At 37.2% G+C, this 20,932-nt stretch overlaps 2 protein-coding genes across 3 annotated transcripts; one reads left to right on the top strand and one right to left on the bottom strand.

Annotated features, from left to right (window-relative positions):
• Positions 1 to 143: 143 nt before the first annotated feature.
• On the bottom strand, positions 144 to 2,303 carry LOC140977992 (protein ANTAGONIST OF LIKE HETEROCHROMATIN PROTEIN 1). Of its 2 annotated transcripts, none has more exons than XM_073442700.1 (2): positions 2,090 to 2,303; positions 144 to 1,397 (listed from the first exon to the last, which is right to left on the bottom strand). In XM_073442700.1, exons 1-2 carry the CDS (start codon positions 2,256 to 2,258, stop codon positions 310 to 312), a joined length of 1,257 nt encoding a protein of 418 aa, XP_073298801.1. In that variant the 5' UTR covers positions 2,259 to 2,303; the 3' UTR covers positions 144 to 309. The 2 variants fall into 2 exon arrangements, with proteins under 2 accessions (XP_073298801.1, XP_073298802.1); XM_073442701.1 differs by having other exon boundaries at positions 144 to 1,385.
• Positions 2,304 to 11,132: 8,829 nt separating this feature from the next.
• Positions 11,133 to 14,617, top strand: LOC140978838 (uncharacterized). The gene is made up of 7 exons (XM_073444069.1): positions 11,133 to 11,671; positions 11,763 to 11,912; positions 12,083 to 12,232; positions 12,323 to 12,484; positions 12,558 to 12,875; positions 13,088 to 13,434; positions 13,789 to 14,617. The coding sequence occupies exons 1-7, from the start codon at positions 11,173 to 11,175 to the stop codon at positions 14,164 to 14,166; spliced, it is 2,004 nt and encodes a 667-aa protein (XP_073300170.1). The 5' UTR covers positions 11,133 to 11,172; the 3' UTR covers positions 14,167 to 14,617.
• The last annotated feature ends 6,315 nt before the right edge of the window (positions 14,618 to 20,932 follow it).

Genomic DNA, 20,932 nt, shown 5'->3' with positions numbered 1-20,932 from the left:
CAGATTTAAATGATATTCAGGCGAAGATGGGACTGGAATTATCAATTCTTAATAAGTCATGTAATTTTCTAAGACTTTAATCTGGACGATCTTCCCTCCTTACTTCCCTGCCGAATCATTCTTTGATGATTCCTCTTGAACAATAACAGGAATACTATGAGTCTTATGATTGAAGACTCTGCAAGAAGCATTCTATAAAGCAAAAAACAGTTCAATTACAGGGAAAGCATCATGAAACAATTTTTTTAACACGCTTATCAGATTTAATTATTCCCCATTTAGAAAACAGCAGCACGAAACTCGAAAGAATCAGCTCGTTGCAACATCAGCAAAAGGCTGTGCTACATTTTGTTTTCTGCCTCCCAGATGCTTCACTAAGTTTTCTCTAATTTTTATTCCTGCGGGATTTACTTGCTTACAAATCTGTCCCATATAATCAGAGTCATGATAGCCAGACAAAGAAACATCTGAATTCAATCTGTCACCACAATCAATTATGATATTATGAAGTAAAGAACAGACCAAGATAATACTAGGTAGTTTCCTTTTATCCGGTCTCCACATAACCTTGTTAAGGATTCGCCAACCACCCTTCAGCTGCGAAAATGCCTTGACGGCAGCAGATCTTGCAGTTTCAAGAGATGTGTTGAACTCAGATCCAGACCCCGAGTGTTCATAATCTTTGTATGGCGTTACAAGCCAAGGAAGTAGAGGGTAACTCGCTCCACCAACTACATATTCTCTAACCTCCTCTCCATCAGATAATACTTTTACATTTCCGTTCAAACGTGCGCCACTTTCGCAAAGTTTGTAAAATCCGGAACACTTCAACAATCTAGAAATCGGCATGCCCCCAGGCCACCCCGTTACAATGTCCAAAAACCGCATCTCAGAATCAACAACACCTTGCACAAACATACTGTAATTGTTCTCTTGATCGCACCAATCGTCTGAAGTTTGAACAGCAGGGAGGGTCATCACTATGTGAGTAGCATCTATTGCACCACAACAATTAGGCAATCCAGAAGATGATTCAAAACCGGATTTTATTCTCTCCATTTTACTCGCGTCAGGCCATCTGAGATGGTGGCGGGCACGATCTTCCATGGCCTCTATAAATCTCCACGTAACTTGAGAAACAGTTGACTGGCCAACCCCAAAAGAAGCTCCAACGGAGACTTGGGATTCACCAGAAGCCAATCTTCGCAATGCGATAGCAGCTTGCTTCTCGACACTTAGGAGTCTTCCCTCGATGTTGATGAGGCCAGAAGGAGGTCTGGAGATAAGATCTTCTCTAACCAGTGTGCATATGTACTCGAAAGTTTTCTTGGATAACCGGAAGAAATGCTTAAAAAGTTCCTCCTCATCATGAGACACATTTGGAGCTAAAGATAATTCTTATCCACATAAAACAAAAAATTATTTCATCTTAAAATCACAAATACAAAATTACATGATAGAAAATGCATTGAATACATAAAGGCAAATACAACTGACAATAAGTTATAAATGAGGCGATTACGCTATATTGAGGGCTTAAAAGTCTTCTTTTTTTAAAAAAAAAAACTGAGTTAATTTTCTTTTTCGGCAATCAGATAGCATCTAATTTGAAGGGGGCATACAGGAACAGAGAAATACGAATGTACAATGAGTAAAAGAACCCTTGGCTGATTAAAGTTCGAATAAAGCTCAAAATTATTGCGAGTTTAAAGATAAATTCTGAAACACACGATGCATCCCAAAAAATTCGAAATGAAAGCTCAACTCGAAAGGAAGAGTAGGATGTTTTGCTTCAGATTCTTTATCAATAATTCCCCGCAGTAACAAATTTAAAAAAATGTGCATAGATTACTATTCAGCATATGTAATTACTGAATCAAAGCAGAGAAAATCAAGAACCCACATCAAAATTGGAATTACCGAGCTTGCTAAACGAGGTTCCCAAAAAAGTAATCTTTCAGATCCAAGAAAGGATTACTACAGATTATAAGCAATGGTATCCACGAGACTGACTTGAAATTTACAGCTGTATTTCTATCAAACAAAACCTGAAGGATAGGACGAAAATGGAGAAGAAACTGAAAGGTACCTTGGGAGGAAGAGTTCTTCTTCAAGAAAACATCCCACCATTCAGAATCAATGGCTTTATTGTCGACTGGAACTGAGCTCACGATCTTGCTCTTGTTCTTGTTTTTCTTTTTCTTCTTCTTGCTTTTTGGAAATTTGTTAGAATTCATGGCTTGCTTGGGAGGAGCCATAGCTCTTGGAATTGAAATTGAACAGTGGCTGTTGGTATAAACTTCGATTTCTTGGCACGAATTCACCTGATTTGGAATTTTAATGGACAGCTTACATTGTACAAGGCCCAGCCCATGGGATGGACATTTGGTAAACTTTCGATATGGACGATGGCTATAGTTTCTTGCAGGACAGCTGTTGAATTCAAGAAAAGTCCACCAACAAGCAATTGAATATGTTATAATATATTTATATATATTATGTTCAGAAAAATGTTTCTTTTTTACAAATTATATTAATCTAGTGCATCTTAAAACTATGTTTTTAAATTTTGCTAAACACTTACAATATAATCTTGCATAGTTTAAAAATCCTGAAATAGCCCATTTTGTTTACACTTTTCTCCATCTCAATTTATTTCTACAACTTAATAAAATAAAATTCATCCCATTATGCATTTTTCAGTGAGAAGGGAAATCCAACACTGACCAACTAACATACTACTATTCTTCTACAAGAGTTAAGTCTCATCTTTGTCTTCTACATTGATATTTTGTAGGTCTGCAGGAAGAGTCTAAATAGTTTTGTATCCTCTGTAATACTTTAGTGCTTCAGAGACCAAAAAATCAACGGTCCTATTTTGTTCCAAGTAGACATTTTTGACTCTCACTTGTCAATCTATTAGTACATATAGAGGATCAAATTAAGTAGGGATGAACATGACATCCCCGCTTTACTCAACCACTATCTTTGAATCAAGCCCAAGCAAAATCTTCTTGCACCCTGAGTTCCACGCTAGCTCCAACCCCAGAGCTCTGCTTCCTCGATCGATCACTTATCAACTCATAAGCCGAGCTAAGTCATGAAAATTTCCCATTGCTAGTATATATTACTCCAGCAGGTCGCGTGGGGTACCGGTATGGACTGAGATAGGCTGCTGCGGAAGAAGAACATGACTTGTACGAGGTTCTCAGTGGGTAAACATATCGTTCGTGAGGTGATCAATATTGTGCCAAGTAGGGATTCTTAGGAGAACGGTATCCTATTGGAAAGTGCAATTGGTAATTAGCACCATCAAGAACCCCTTCTTATACTTAGTAATACAGACAAGGATGTGTTAATGGACCATGAAGTTGAAAATAGAGACGAAGAGGTTGTCAAGGAGACATTGTTGGGTGTGTGTGTCCCAGTCCCCTCAAGTTTAAGCTCCTTTGTGTATGGTATGTGTTATTAATGCACGTTTCAAGGGTGCAACTACATATCCTGATTATTTTAAGTTTGAATTTATTGGTTTGGAATTGTCAAGGTGCGGCCTCTAAAGAATTGAACCCCGTCCTCAAAGATATGATAAAAAGATTCAATCCTACTTTACTAGGTTTGCTTGAGCCTCATGTTTCTGTTTTTATTACCCAAAAAAACCTCGACCGGAACCCAAAAATAGGGAACCCGAACCTAAAGTAACCCGCTTTAACTTGAATAACTCGTGTAACCCGACTTGATTTTTTTTAAAACATCAATACATTATGTAATTTTTTTACCACAATAATTAAATAAATATTCAAAACACATAATAATAATAATAATAATAATAATTTAATTCATACACATAATAACAAAAGCTCTTCAAAATGTATTCCAAAATAATTTTCAACTTTAAAATGACAAGTATCAAGCTCCACTTCTGCTTTCTTCATATGTCTACATTTGTATGTAGAAGTCAAACATTTAACAATATTTAAAAAAAATTTAAAATATGAAAGAGTGAAAGTTTTAAAAAATTCTTAATTTATAAAATTGTCGACAAAGAATGGTCAAAGAAAGTGTGCATTAAATGCATATCGGGAAAATGAATTGAATTGGCTGAATAAAAAATGTTGGATGCAAAGTTGGTATATTTGACGAGAAATTTTCAGAAGACGCGTTTTATACCCGTCTTTACACAGACAAGATGCTTTATAAATAGAGATCCTCCTTTCATTCTGAAATCATCTTTTCTTCGAGTTTTCTCTCATTCTATAGTATTTGAGTGCTTAGTTCTATAATATTTGTGAGGTGTTTGTTATCCTGTATTAAGAGATTGTGTGTTATCTTTGGAAACACAGTGAGTGAGTTGTACACCACAAAATATTATAGTGAAATTCTTTTCATCTTGCCCGTGGTTTTTACCCTAATAATTTTTAGGGGTTTTCTACGTAAATCTCGGTGCCCAGTTTATTCTTTATTTTCATATATATTATCTGAAATTATCGTACGTGAGACCAACAAGTGGTATCAGAACCTTGGTTTAAAATTTCTTAAAATAATGAGTATGCTCTGTGGTTACAGCCTAGATTAATCTTCCACATCAGAAAAGATTTTTTTGAGATTTTTTATTTAAGGCGATATTATTTTGTTCAGTCTACTAAATTGTTGTAGACATAATGAAGGGCAAGTACGAGATAGCAAAGTTCAATGGAAGCAATTTTATGCTGTGGAAAAAAAAGATACAAGCAGTTTTAAGAAAAGAGAATTGCTTGGCGGCTATTGGAGATAGACCGGTGGAGATTACGGATGATGGAAAGTGGAATGAGATGAATGATAATGATGTTGCCAATTTACATTTGGCTATAGCTGACGAAATATTGTCAAGTATCTCTGAGATAAAAACAACAAAATTTATCTGGGATACTCTGACAAAGATGTACGAGGTCAAATCGCTACACAACCTGATTTTCCTAAAGAGAAGGCTTTATACTCTTCGGATGACGGAATCCTCATCGATGACCGACCATATCAACACATTAAATACTCTATTTGCCCAACTTACTTCCATGGGGCATAAAATAGGGGAAAATGAACGTGCGGAGCTCCTACTTCAAAGTCTACCAGATTCATATGATCAACTTATCATCAACATTACCAACAATATTCTTATGGGTTTTCTAAGATTCGACAATGTCTTAACTGCAGTTCTCGGAGAAGAAAGTCGACGCAAGAATAAGAAAGATAGGTTGGCAACTTCAAAGCAGGCAGAGGCTTTACCGATGATAATAGGAAGATTTATGGACCATGACTCCAGTGGGAGCCAAAGACGAGGTAGATCAAAGTCGAAAGGTAAGAAGAAAAATATTTACTGCTTTAAATGTGGCGGTAAAGGGCACTTTGAGAAAGAGTGTACGAGTATCGAGAAAAGTTCTCAAGGAAATGTGGCCAGTACTTCAGGCGGTGGTGAAATATTATTCAGCGAAGCAACAACAGTTGCAGAAGGCAGACACAAATTTTGTGACACATGAATTATGGATTCAGGAGCGACGTGGCAGATGACGTCTCGGAGAAAATGGTTTGATCATTATGAACCAGCCTCAGGAGGATCTGTATTTATGGGAAATGATCATGTCTTGGAAATCGCTGGGGTCGTTACTATCAAAATTAAAATGTTTGATAGCACCATTCGCACTATACAGGAAGTACGACATGTGAAAGGACTGACGAAGAATCTTTTGTCCTTGGGGCAATTTGATGATATCGGGTGCAAAACACAGATCGAGAACGAGATCATGAAAATTGTGAAGGGTGCGCTTGTGGTTATGAAGGTGGAAAAGGTCATTGCAAATTTGTATGTACTTTTGGGAGAAACACAAAAAGAGGCAGAACTAGATGTTGAATCAATTGGTTTAGGAGAAGAATTAACAGTGTTATGGCATAGAAAGTTCGGACATATGTCAGAACGAGGGTTGAAAATTCTCTCAGAACGGAAGCTGCTGCTGGGACTTACAAAAGTGTCACTACCCTTTTGTGAGCATTGTGTTACAAGTAAACAACACAGATTAAAGTTTGACACTTATTCATTCGGATGTTTGGCAAGCACCGATTGTATCTCTAGGAGGAGCGAGATATTTTCTCTCGTTCATTGATGATTTATCTTGGAGATGTTGGGTGTATCCAATCAAGAAGAAATCAGATGTTTTCCAAGTTTTCAAAGATTTCAAAGCACGAGTTGAACTTGATTCTGAAAAGAAAATCAAGTGTCTGAGGACTGACAATGGAGGAGAATATACCAGTGAAGAATTTGATGCATATTGTCAACATAAAGACATCAAAAGACAATTCATGACGGGTTACACACCTCAACAAAATGGAGTGGCGGAGCGAATGAACAGGACCTTGTTGGACAGAACAAGAGCTATGTTGAGGACTGCGGGTCTAAACAAGTCATTTTGGGCATAAGCAGTCAAAACCCCTTGTTATATTATTAATTGTTCTCCTTCAGTTACGATTTATCTAAAGACTCTGATGGAGATGTGGACCGAAAAGCCGACAGATTATTCTCGTTTACATATATTTGGAAGTCCTGTGTACGTTCTGTACAATGAGCAAGAAAGATCGAAGTTGGATTCGAAATCCAGAAAATGTATCTTCTTGGTTTATGCTGATGGAGTAAAGGGGTTTCGCTTGTGGAATCCTACTGTCCACAAGCTTGTCAACAGCAGAAATGTTATCTTCGAGGAAGATAAAGTAAAGGGAGATAAAGGCACACCGAATTCAGAAACTACTATTTTCAGGTGGAGAATAAGACGGACGATGGTCAAAATTCTTTTGAAGTAGTACCAGAGCACGAAGAACAAGAACATGTTCAGTATGAGGTTTCCAGTGTGAGGCAGTCAACTCGAGACAGAAGACCACCAGGTTGGCTTTCAGATTATGTAACTGGAAGCAATATTGCATATTGTTTATTATCAGAGGATGGCGAGCCATCGAGTTTCCACGAGGCTACTCAAAGCTAGGATGTATCCTTGTGGATGATAGCAATGCAAGAAGAGAAGGAGGCATTAGACAGGAATAAAACTTGAGATCTTGTTACACTACCAAAGGGAGGAAAGCCATTGGAAACAGATGGGTCTATAAGATCAAGCGTGATGACAATAACCAAGTGGAGCGGTATCGTGCTAGATTGATGGTAAAAGGGTATGCTCAGAAAGAAGGCATCGACTTCAATGAGATATTTTCTCTTGTGGTTCGGCTTACAACAGTCAGAGTAGTGTTGGCATTGTGTGTGGTGTTTGACCTACATCTAGAACAGCTAGATGTGAAAGCGACGTTTTTTCATGGAGATTTTGAAGAAAAAATCTATATGCTCCAGCCAGAAAGTTTTGTGGAAAAAGGCAAAGAGAACTTGGTTTGCAGGTTGAAAAAATCTCTGTACGGTCTCAAATAGGCGCCGAGGTGTTGGTACAAGAGATTTGATTTCTATATCATGAGCCTTGGATATAACAGACTGAGTGCAGACCCTTGTACATATTTCAAGAGTTCTGGTGCTGATTATATCATTTTGATGTTGTATGTGGATGACATGTTGGTAGCAGGCCCTGACAAAGATCAGATCCAAGGATTGAAGGCACAGTTGGCTAGGGAATTTGATATGAAAGACTTGATACCAGCAAACAAGATTCTAGGGATGCAAGTTCACCGAGATAGAAATAACAGAAAGATTTGGCTTTCCCAGAAAATTTATTTGAAGAAAGTCTTGCAACGCTTCAACATGCAAGACAGTAAGTCAATCTCGACCCCTCTTCCTGTTAAATTCAAGTTATCCTCTTAGATGTGTCCTAACAGTGAAGCAGAGAGGATGAAGATGTCTCGAGTACCATATGCATCAGCAGTGGGAAGTTTGACGTTCGCCATGATCTGTACAAGATCGGACATTGCTCAAGCAGTGGGAGCACTTAGTCGGTATATGGAGAATCCTAGACGAGAGCGTTGAAGTACTGTTAAGAGGATCCTTAGATACATTAAATGTACCTCGAATGCTGCATTATGTTATGGAGGATTAGATTTTACACTTAGGGGCTATGTCGATTCAGATTATGCAAGTGATCCTGATAAGAGGAAATCTACTACTGGTTATGTGTTTGCATTTACAGGAGGAGCTGTAAGCTAGGTTTCAAAACTGCAAACAGTTGTGGCGTTATCTACAACGGAGGCAGAATACACGACAGCTACTCTAGCTTGCAAGGAGGCAATATGGATTAAAAGATTATTGGAGGAAATCGGGCACAAACAAGAGAATTTTTCTTTGTTTTGTGACAGTCATAGTGCCTTGCACATCGCAAGGAATCCAGAATTTCATTCCAGAACGAAACACATTGGAGTCCAATTTCACTTTGTGCGGGAAGTAGTAGAGGAAGGAAGCGTGGATATGCAGAAGATCCATACAAAGGATAACATAGCTGATTTTCTAACTAAGCCAGTAAACACTGATAAGTTTGAGTGGTGTAGATTCTTAAGTGACCTAGCAGAAATATAAGAAGCAGGTAATGGTAAGATTGAAAGGATGTGTGGATATGTGTTTGATTCTCAATCAAATCTCCAAGTGGGAGAAACGTCGACAAAGAATGGTCAAAGAAAGTGTGCATTAAATGCATGTCGGGAATATGAATTGAATTGGCTGAATAAAAAACATGGGATGCAAAGTTGGTATATTTGACGAGAAATTTTCAAAAGACGCGTTTTATACGCGTCTTCACACGGACAAGGGCTCTATAAATAGAGTTCTCCTTTCATTCTGAAATCATCCTTTCTTCGAGTTTTCTCTCATTCTATAGCATTTGAGTGCTTAGTTCTATAATATTTGTGAGGTGTTTGTTCTCATGTATTAAGAGATTGTGTGTTCTTTTTGAAAATACAGTGAATGAGTTGTACACCACAAAATATTATAGTGAAATTCTTTTTATCTTGCCCGTGATTTTTATCCTAATAATTTTTAGGGGTTTTCCACATAAATCTCGGTGTCCAGTTTATTCTTTATTTTTATATTTATTCTCTCAAATTACCGCACGTGGGACTAACAAAAATTTAATTTACTTTACAATATTAGGTATCATAGCATCGTTAGAATCGAAGCTTGGACAACTCCTTGATCGCCTCCATCGATGGGATCAATAAGAAACAGAGATCCAATGCGTTTGAATATCGTGGATTTAGAGCTTTCAAATAAGGGAGAGGGAATCTGGACTTTAGACTACATGCGTTCAAACAATAAAACTGAAAAAATTGAAAATTCAAATCTAAAAAACCAAACACCTAGTCGAATCGAAAGTCAAATTTTGTAAATCGGAAATAAATGTTAAAATTGAAATTTATTTGATTCAGTCGGATTATATATGTCAAAATCGAACATCAAGATTTCATTAAATCAATCATTTTATTTATATTTTATATTTTTTAGAAGATATTTATTTAATGAATAATCATTTTAATAATTTTTAGTGATTGTTGTTTATTTAATTCATTTAAATTTTTTATTTAAATGTTTTACAAAGAAATACTGTAAAAAGTTTGCATATTATATTTTATAATATATTTTTGATAATATTAAAAAAATGGGTTCACGTATTTACTTCAACATTATAAGATTAAAAAAAATCGATAATGTATTACTTCATCAAATAACAAATTTCGAAGTAAAATGATACTTCAATTTTAAAATGAGGTCAATTTTTTTAACCGACAAAGTCTAAATTAGTATCTTACTTTGTCCCTTCTTAAGGCCATCCACAATAAGAAAAATATTTCCTTCAAATATTTGTGGACCTCATAATCCACATCATCAATCAAATATTTCTCTACTCAAATATCTCATATTTCACAATTAAATATCACACCAACCAAAAATTTATGGGTCCCACCGTCACTTGAATTAATATTTTATTTTCATTTAAATAAAATCATTTAACCACTTTAATTACTTTCATGTATTATTTAGTATTATATTTTTATTGAAATATAAAACTAGAAAGTTTATAATGATTATTTTTTAATAACTAATTTGTAATAGAATAAATATTAATAAAATTTAAAAAATTATAACGAATTATACAAAACTAATTTACCACGTGCAAAAAGAAACTTCTCAAGTTTTGGCTCTACTCAAACTGGATAGATCAACAATTGGACGACCAAATGGTCGACCAATTGTTGGAATTGGTCGACCAACAATTATATGGTCGACCAATTGGTGGAGGTCGACCAAAAATGTTGGTTGACCATTTTTTGCAATTAGTGGTCGACCACCAATTGTTGGTCGACCAATTGGTCGTCGACCAAAAATGGTATGGTCGACCAATGTTTTGTTTTGGTCGACCAAAACAAGCTTGGTCGACCCCGAATTCCATTTAATTGTCTGATGCGCGAGTGCAATGCACGCACGTGTCTCAAGTCAGCGTGAAACTCACGCTGGCTTGAAGAAATTAAAAAAAAATGCAATACCCGGTTACAAATACTAACCCATGTATTGTTCTGACACAAAAATAAATGGTGTGCAGTGGTGAATATTTACATGGAGAGGATATTTGGATGAGTTGGCATGTATTATATATATCCACCATTGTGGATGCCCTAAATCGAAGTAGCTTACTATCTATTACTTCATAATTTCAAATTGTCGAACAAAAAAGTGTCAAAGTATAGTATAGTATAAAAATTCAACTTTTTAAGAAATGTGAATGATACGGTGGCAAATAGTTTATGTCTGGGAATTTAATTTATTGACGGCTGATCTTGGAGTACCATGGATACATGGGAGAGTTACAAGTTATTTGTACAAGCAGTTGCTGGATCAAAAGAGTAAATTTGAGGCTGGAAAATTAAAGCAAGTACGTAGTTGAGTTTTGCAGGACGTAAGGTATTAGTGCAATCAGTGCTGCTCCCCTTTACTCTTCTATGCAAACCAGCTGAGAATCTACTTTGAAACGGGGAATCCGATGCTTGCTTCTAAATTACTTCCAAAGTTGCTGTCTGGTTCTATTGGATCGTGATCTTCACGTACGTTCGGATCATGTTACATGATTATAAAATTAATATTTTAATTTCTCATAATTTTGACGACTACTTGATTCAATTTTTTTTTATCGACACAGAAAAAATTAAAGAAGAGAAGAATTAGAACCCTCACCAGCAATGCCAATGAATCAAATGCAGAAATATCTATTCAAAAACGCCATGCATGGCAACTGGGAAGAAGTCATCAAAATATACGAGCAAAACCGTGAGGCTCACACCGCCAAAATCACCAGATCAGGAGATACGGCAATACACATTGCCATTTCTGACGGCCAAGAACGCATCGTGCATCAGCTCGTAAAACAGCTCGTTTCGAATTCGGGAAATCCCTCCGAGGCCTTGGGAATCCGCAACGAGCAAGGCAAAACTCCGCTTCATCTTGCAGCGTCCTCGGGAAATGTCGCCATGTGCAAATGCATTGCGGAACAGGATCCAAAACTCATGGGTGTACGTGATAAAGAGGACGAAACGCCTTTCTTTCTTGCCGTTCGTCATGGAAGGAAGGAGATTTTTCTATGTCTGCATAATTTATGCAATAACGGAGACGGGTTTCAGTATTGTAGAAGGAAAGATGGGGAGACGATCCTTCATTCTGCCATTGCTGGTGAATATTTTGGTGAGCCCATTTTATATTTTATTCTTGGTGTGTGTCAGTCATACTTTTTTGTTTTTGATTGATATTGCATCGCGTATTTTCGGCAACGCAGATTTGGCGTTTCAGATTATATATTTATACGAGAAGCTTGTGAATTCTGTGAATGAAGCCGGACTTTCTCCGCTTCATCTTCTGGCGAGCAAGCCCTCTGCTTTTAGAAGTGGAAGCCATATTAGAGGATTCCGTCAAATTATTTATCACTGTGAGTCTCTTTTTTCATACTGAAATTTGCAAGCTCGGCACCTTTAAACCGTATCACGCTAAGTCGTGACTCTCTTCAATAAAATCTTGGATTCACCTTGTATCTAAACAGATTAATTAATATCCATATCCCAGTGCTGATTTCTTCAATAACATGTGCTGTTTTACAAGGTATAATTGTGGACAAACTCGAGCAAGAATCAAACAACAATACTCTGTCAGAAGGCCTTCAATACAACGAAGCCAGTGCTAAGTACCCAGAGAACTATCAAACCTGCGTTGGATTCGCTCTTTTCTTGAGAAATTTAACTCGAATGCTGTGTAAGTATATGAGCTGAAAATCAAAACACTTCACTTATCTCATGATTCTCAAGTTCTTTAATTTTGATTTTTTCTTCTCTTTTTTTCCAGTGGGTTACGGTAATCATCGTGAAAGTAACAATCAGATATCAGATGCAGAGAATCCGAAGATGCAGAAAGCTCGGGAAAATCAATTCTTTCCTTCCAATTATCTCACATGCTTTCTTGGCCTCAAACTGATATCCAAATCAATGCTTGTTATCCTTGGCTTAGGTATGCTGCATTCCCTATTCGACTCTAATTGAGTTAATCTGTTAATGTTGTTGTTCTTAATCTGTGATACAAGGATCGAGAGAAATAGTAAGGGTCCGAGAAAGGAAGGAGAAGCATACGTGGTCGGTACAGGTCATGGAAGAACTTCTTGTTAGAACTTCCATGTACGAATATGAAGCTGATGGTAGAAGTCCCCATCATCTGACATCGATCGAGAGAGATCATGGAGAAACGACCCCTTATTTGATTGTTGATGGCAACATCGTGAATTTCAGGCACGATAGCTTCATCAAGCCGATTGTTCATGATGACCATGATCCAACATCAAAACCACGTGATAGTCCTTCAAAAGTTGGCTTTCACGAAAATGGGGTAAGAAGCGATGGAAAAGGTAAGTGCAATTTTTTTCATGCTATACTAATCACAAGTTCTTGGTTTGAATTGGTTGTATAGCATATTCTTGATCATGGCTGTTTGGTCATTGCATGACCAAAGTTGCTTTATAATGTTCCTAAGCAAGTCGCTAGATCGCGAGTTATATATACATGTACGCGTGGCAGATTCTGATGTTATTTGATTTATATTCTAAACCGATGTTTTCAGGGAAAAGGGAGGGGGTTCCGGAGATGGAGAAGAAGGAGACCCCTATACTTATCGCTGCAAAGAAGGGCGTGGTAGAGGTGGTGGTAAGAATGCTGGAGCTACTTCCAATAGCCATTCACGATACCAACACGGAGAAGAAGAACGTGGTTCTGTTGGCGGTGGAGCACAGGCAGCCTCACGTCTACAGCTTTTTGCTGGGATTGAAAATCATGAAAGAAACCATCTTCCGCCAAACGGACATGGATGGAAACAGTGCGCTGCATCTTGCTGCGAAGCTTGGTGATCATCGGGCATGGCTTATCCCGGGCGCTGCCTTGCAGATGCAATGGGAGATTAAGTGGTATGAGGTACGCGAAACCATTAACTATGCTGTTACACTAGTCAGTTTGGTGCGGTGTTAATGTATGTCTTTTTTTGGAAAAGTAACACATTGTGGGTCAAAGTTGTGTCCGTTTGTATCAGGGGTTTTGTACTCGCCAAGATTTAAACGTTTTGTATCATAAAGTTGTCGAAATTGCTTTGAGGCTATGTTGTATCTTTTATGTAGTTAAAATTATATATTTATTCCATAAGAAAAAGAAAACTTAAATTTATAGGATGAAAGCCCAATCTAAACTATCAAGAGAACCAAACACAAATTACAAAACAATTTTCCCAAAACATGGATGTGATGATATATTTGTTTGTTCCATGAATTGTAGTTTGTGAAGAACTCGATGCCGCCGCACTTTTTCGTGCGCTACAACAAACACAACCAGTCTCCGAAAGAACTATTCAGCCACAGCCACCAAAACCTGGTTGAAGAGGGCGGCCGATGGCTCACCAAAACCTCAGAATCCTGCTCCGTCGTGGCAGCCCTCATCGCTACAGTTGCTTTCGCCACATCTGCCACCGTCCCTGGGGGTGTCAAGCAAGAGAGTGGCATCCCGACATTGGAAGGCCAAACTGCTTTTAGCATATTCGCCATTTCATCGCTCGTCGCACTCAGCTTCTCTGTCACCTCCGTCGTGATGTTCCTCTCCATTCTCACCTCAAGGCAAATGGACAAATTCGTGAATTATTCTTTTCAGTTGTCTTGAAAATGAAGCGAAACTTATTCTTCGTTCGAAAATCTCGATCGCAGGTATCAAGAAAACGATTTCGGCAAGGATCTTCCAAGGAAGCTTCTGTTGGGACTCACCTCCCTCTTCATGTCCATTGCTTCCATGCTATTATCATTCTGTGCAGGGCACTTTTTTGTGTTGAAAGATAAGCTGAAATACGCCGCGTTTCCGGTTTATGCCGTTAGTTGCTTACCGGTGACTCTATTCGCCATGGCACAGTTTCCGCTGTATTTTGATCTTGTGCAGGCTATGTTCAAGAAGGTGCCACACAGGAGTTCTACGTGATTTTCATGCTTTAATTTTTTTTCCTTTCCACCTTAAATCTGGTGTGGGTTCTGTTCAACTATCTAGTGTAACTCAGTCTCGAATAAATAATTTATCTACGCATGTATGTCAAATTTTCACCGTCTTAGGACATTTTATTTCAATGTCACAATATTATTATGCTGAAATAAAGCATAATTTGATATCCCTTCTGTATCAACAATCAACAAATTCTAAAATAATTTTCACCGGGATGTGTGTGTCTCTTTGTGTGTGGCTGCCGTTGTATGTGTGTTCGAAGGGTGTGTGTGGGTTATCAACAAAGGTGGATGGTAGGGAGAAGTTTATGAACATGTTTTGCAGGCTTTGAAATTTGCACAAATTTGACGAAGGAAAATTCTGACGAGAAAACATGTTTTTTATATACATTTTCACACGGACGAAAAGATCTAATAGAGCTCCCTCCCCTCGTTCAGAAATCACCCCTTCATTGAGTTTTCTTTCATCTTATAGCATTTCAGTTGCTTAGTTCTATAATATTTGTGAGGTGTTTTATTCTTCTGTATTAAGAGAGTGTGTGTTTTCTTTGGAAACACAGTGAGTGAGTTGTACACCATAAAATATTATAGTAGAATTCTTTGCATCTTACTCGTAGTTTTTACCCTAATAATTTTTAGGGTTTTTTCACGTAAATCTCGGTGTCCATTTTATTCTTTATTTTCATTTTTATTATCTCAAATTGCCACACGTGGGATCAACAAGTAATATCAGAGCCTTGGTTTAAAATTTCTTAAAATTCTGAGTATGCTATGTGGTTGCAACTTAGACTGATCTTCCACATCAAAAAAGACTTTTTGAGATTTTTTATTAAGGCGGGATTATTTTGTCCAGTCTACTAAATTGTTGTAGACATAATGGCGGACAGGTACGAGTTAACAAAGTTTAATTGAAGTAATTTTATGATGTGAAAAATAAAGATACAAACAGTTTTAAGAAAGAAAAATTTCTTGGCGGCTATTGGATATAGACCGATGGAAATTGCGGACGATGGGAAGTGAAATGAGATGAATGATAATGTTGTTGCCAATTTACACTTAGCTATAGCAGACGAAGTACTGTCAAGTATCTCTGAGAAAAAAACGGAAAAAGTTATCTGGGATACTCTGACAAAGATGTACGAGGTCAAGTCACTACACAACAAGATTTTCCTAAAGAGAACACTTTATACTCTTCGGATGGCAGAATTCTCATCGATGACCAACCATATCAATACACTAAATACTCTATTTGTCCAACTCACTTCTATGGGGCATAAATAGAGGAAAATGAATGTGTAGAGCTTCTATTTCAAAGTCTACCAGATTCATATGATCAAGTTATTATCAACATAACCAACAATATTCTTACGGGCTTTCTAAAGTTCGACGATGTCTTAACTGCGGTTCTCGGAGAAGAAAGCCGGCGCAAGAATAAGGAAGATATGTTGGTAACTTCGAAGCAGGCAGATGCTTTACCGATGATAAGAGGAAGATGTATGGACCGTGATTCCAGTGAGAGCCAAAGACGAGGTAGATCAAAGTCGAGAAGTAAGAAGAAAAATATTTATTGCTTTATATATAGTGGTAAAGGGGACTTCAAGAAAGAGTGTACTAGTATCCAGAAGAGTTCTCAAAGAAATGTGGCCAATACTTCAGGCAGTGGTGAAATATTATTCAGCGTAGTAGCAACAGTTGCAGAAGACAGACACAAATTTGGTGGCACATGGATTATGAATTCAAGAGCGACGTGACACATGACGTCTCGGAGAAAATGTTTTGATCATTATGAACCAGTCTCAGGAGGATCTGTATTCATGGGAAATGATTATGCCTTGGAAATATCTGGGTTGGTACTATCAAAATAAAAATGTTTGATGGCATCATTCGCACCATATAGGAGGTACGACATGTGAAGAGACTGACGAAAAATATTTTGTCCTTGGGGCAATTGGATGATATCAGGTGCAAAACTCATATCGAGAACGGGATCATTAAAATTGTGAAGGGTGCGCTTGTAGTTATGAAGGTGGAAAAAGTTGTTACAAATATATATGTACTTTTGGGAGAAACACACAAAGAGGCGGAACTAGCTGTTGCATCAATTAGTTCAGGAGAAGAATTAACAGTGTTATGGCATAGAAAGCTCGGGCATATTTCAGAACGAGATTTGAAAATTCTCTCAGAACAGAAGCTACTGTCGGGACTTACAAAAATGTCACCACCCTTTTGTGAGCATTGTGTTACAAATAAACAACACAGATTAAAGTTTGACACTTCTACTGCAAGAAGAAAAAGCATACTGGAGCTAATTCATTCGGATGTTTGGCAAGAGCCAGTTATATCCCTAAGAGGAGCGATATATTTTGTCTCGTTCATTGATGATTTCTCTAAGAGATTTTGAATGTATCCAATCAAGAAGAAATCAAATGTTTTCCAGATCTTCAAAGATTTCAAATCGCAAGTTGAACTTGATTCGGAAAAAAAAAATCAAGTGTTTGAGGACTGGCAATAGAAGAGAGTATACCAGTGACGAATTTGATGCATATTGTCAACATGAGAGCATCAAAAGATAGTTTATGACGGCTTACACACCTCAATAGAATGGAGTGGCAAGCGGATAAACAGAACCTTGTTGGACAAAACAATAGCTATGTTGAGGACCGCGAGTCTATACAAGTCGTTTGGGCGGAAGCAGTCAAAACTACTTGTTATATTATCAATCGTTCTCCTTTAGTGACGATTGATCTGAAGACTCCGATGAAGATGTGGTCTGGGAAGCCGAATGATTATTCTCATTTGCATACATTTTAAAGTCATGTGTACGTTCTGTACAATGAGCAAGAAAGATCGAAGTTAGATTCAAAATCCAGAAAATGTATCATCTTGGGTTATGCTGATGGAGTAAAGTGGTTTCGCTTGTGGGATCATACTGTCCACAAACTTGTCATTAGCAGAGATGTTATCTTCGAGGAAGATAAATTAAAGGGAGACAAAGGCACGCTGAATTCAGAAACTATTATATTTCAGGTGGAAAATAAGACGATCGAATGTCAAATTACTTGTGAAACAGTACCAGAACACGAAGAACAAGAACATGTTGAGTATGAGGTTTTCAGTGTGAGGCAGTCAACTCGAGACGGAAGACCACCAGGTTGGTTTTCAGATTATGTCACTGAAAGCAATATTACATATTGTTTATTATCAGAGGATAGTGAGCCATCGAGTTTCCACGAGGCTACTCAAAGTTAGGATGTATCTTTGTGGATGATAGCAATACAAGAAGAGTTGGAGGCATTAGACAAAAATAAAACTTGAGATCTTGTTACACTACCACGAGAAAGGAAAGTCATTAGAAACATATAGATCTATGAGATCAAGCGTGATGACAATAACCAAGGGAGCGATATTGTGCTAGACTGGTGGTAAAAGGATATGCTCAGAAACAAAGCATTGACTTCAATGATATATTTTCTCTTGTGGTTCGACTTATAACAGTCAGAGTAGTATTGGAATAGTTTGCGGTGTTTGACCTACATCTAGAAGAACTAGATGTGAAAACTGCATTTCTTCATGGAGATCTTGAAAAAGAAATTTATATGCTCCAGCCAGAAGGTTTGGCGGAAAAAGGCAAAGAAAACTTGGTTTGCAGGTTGAACAAATCTATGTAGGTCTCAAACAGGCGCCGAGGTGTTGGTACAAGAGATTTGATTCCTATATCATGAGCCTTGGATACAACAGACTGAGTACAGACCCTTGTACCTATTCTAAGAGGTCTAGTAATGATTATATAGTTTTGTTGTTGTATGTGGATGTCATGTTGGTAGTAGGCCCCAACAAAGACCAGGTCCAAGGACTGAAGGCACAGTTGGATAGAGAATTTGATATGAAGGACTTGAGACCGACAAACAAGATTCTAGGTATGCAAGTTAATCGAGACAGAAGTAACAGAAAGATTTGGCTTCCACAGAAAAATTATTTGAAGAAAATCTCGTAAAGCTTCAACATGCAAAATAGTAAGCCAATATCGACCCCTCTTCCTGTTAACTTCAAGTTATCCTCCAAGATGTGTCCTAGCAGTGAAGCAGATAGGATGGAGATGTCTTGAGTACCATATGCATCAGCAGTGGGAAGTTTGATGTTCGCAGTTCGCTATGATCTGTACAAAACCAGACATTGCTCAAGCAGTGAGAACAGTTAGTCTGTATATGACGAATCCTGGATGAGAGCATTGGAACACGGTTAAGAGGATCCTTAGATACATTAAAAGTGTCTCAAATGCTGCATTATATTATGGAGGATTAGATTTTACACTCAAGGGCTCTGTATGTCGATTCAGATTATGCAGGAGATCCTGATAAGACGACATCTAATACTGGTTATGTGTTTACAACACTTGCAGGAGAGCAGTAAGCTAGGTTTCAAAATTGCAGATAGTTATGGAGTTATCTACAAAGGAGGTAGAATATATGGCAGTTACTCAAGCTTGTAAGGAGGAAATATGGATTGAAAGGTTATTGGAAGAGATCAGGCACAAACAACAGAATGTTCTTTTGTTTTGTGACAGTCAGAGTGCCTTGTACATCGCAAGAAATCCAGCCTTTCATTCCATAACGAAACACATTGGAGTCCAATTTCACTTTGTACGAGAAGTAGTAGAAGAAGGAAGTGTTGATATGTAGAAGATTCATATAAAAGATACTATAGCTGATGTTCTGACCAAGCCACTGAACACTAATAAGTTTGAGTTGTGTAGATCCTCAAGTGGTCTAGCGAAAACGTAAGCAACAGGGAATGACAAGATTGAAAATATGTGTGAAGATGTGTTTGATTCTCAATCAAATCTCCAAGTGGGAGAAATGTCAACAAAGGTGGATGGTGGGAACAAATTTATGAACACATTTTGCAAGCTTTGAAATTTGAACAAAGTTGCAAATTTGACGAAGGAAAATTTAGCCGAGAAAACGTGTTTTTTATACGCGTTTTCATACGGACAAAAAGCTCTATAAATAGAGCTCCCTCCCCTCATTCAGAAATCATCCCTTCATCGAGTTTTTTCTTATCTTATTGCATTTGAGTGCTTAGTTCTATAATATTTGTGACATGTTTTGTTCTCCAGTATTAAAAGAGTATGTGTTCTCTTTGGAAACACAGTGAGTGAGTTGTACACCATAAAATATTATAGTAGAATTCTTTTCATCTTGTCCGTTGTTTTTACCCTAATAAGTTTTAGGAATTTTTCACGTAAGTCTCGGTATTTAATTTATTCTTTATTTTCATATTTATTATCTCAAATTATCGCATGTGGGACCAACATGGTGTGCAAATTGAACCCCAATTTTTATACAAAATGAATGGATTTGAGTGAAAAAGGGAAAGAAGCTTATATGTAAATCCCTGGGCAACACACGTATGTAAATCAAAAGAAATTTTTAAAGATATTTTAATGATATGAGGCAAGCTTATGACTGATATTTACGAACATGTGTATATCGACCTTGGGTCGGGGTGCCTCGCCAATTTTAAGATTCATTATGGGGAGTTAACCAGAAATCAGATCCATTATGCATGGGGAGTTAAGTAAAAAATTTAAGATCTATTATGGTGAATTAAGCTAGAAAGTTAATATACATTTTGGGGAGTTAAACTAGAAAATTATATGGATCCGTTATGGTGGAGTTAAACAAGAAGATTTATGAACTCGACGGAAAAATTTACGAGCTACGTTTTATAAAAAAAATAGTTCGAAGATTTGAGGAAAATGTTAAATGTTTATGTGTTGTTATTTTTTAAATAAGTTGAGGTGATAAGTAAAGTATTTTCATATGATGATGTTTGAAAAATAAGTTACGCGTATGCTGTTCTTATTATGTATTAATTATTATCTCCGGAATTATTTGTTGAGTCTTTAAACTTACTAGATTTCATTGATGCATGTGAAAAATTTTGAGGTGGCACTGAGTTTTTTGAGTTTTTCTACTCTAGTCGATGAACATTTAAAATTGAGTCATTATTTTAAAGTTTACGTCATGTTTGTCGTTTTATTCTCGTTTTACGTTGATCACGATGTTTTCATGATATGGTTAAATATTGATATTTATTTTATTTTCATGATGTGGCGTATCAAGTAGAATTTGAAAGAAAACCAAACATATAGCAGCGTGCCCACGCCTTACTATTTATTGATGGGCAGAAATTTTGAAGGAATGAATCACGTGGCGTGCCCATGCCTTGTGTTTATTAATGAGCAGAAATTTTTGAAAGAGGGAATTATACAGTGGCGTGCCCACGCTTTAACATATTTGATGAGCTGGAAAAAAAAACACCTTTCACATTTCATTCTTCTAATGAAACTTAAGACGACATTTCTGTAACAAGTTTTAGAATGTCACAATATGGTATTGGATTATGTTTTTGAAGGATAACTGCTCACCTCCAATTCG

Source organism: Primulina huaijiensis, chromosome 6 (genome assembly GCF_012295235.1).
Source record: "Primulina huaijiensis isolate GDHJ02 chromosome 6, ASM1229523v2, whole genome shotgun sequence".
Classification (NCBI taxonomy): Eukaryota; Viridiplantae; Streptophyta; class Magnoliopsida; order Lamiales; family Gesneriaceae; genus Primulina; species Primulina huaijiensis.
The sequence above is the reverse complement of the archived record's forward strand: the minus strand, read 5'-3'. Positions and strand labels throughout refer to the sequence as shown.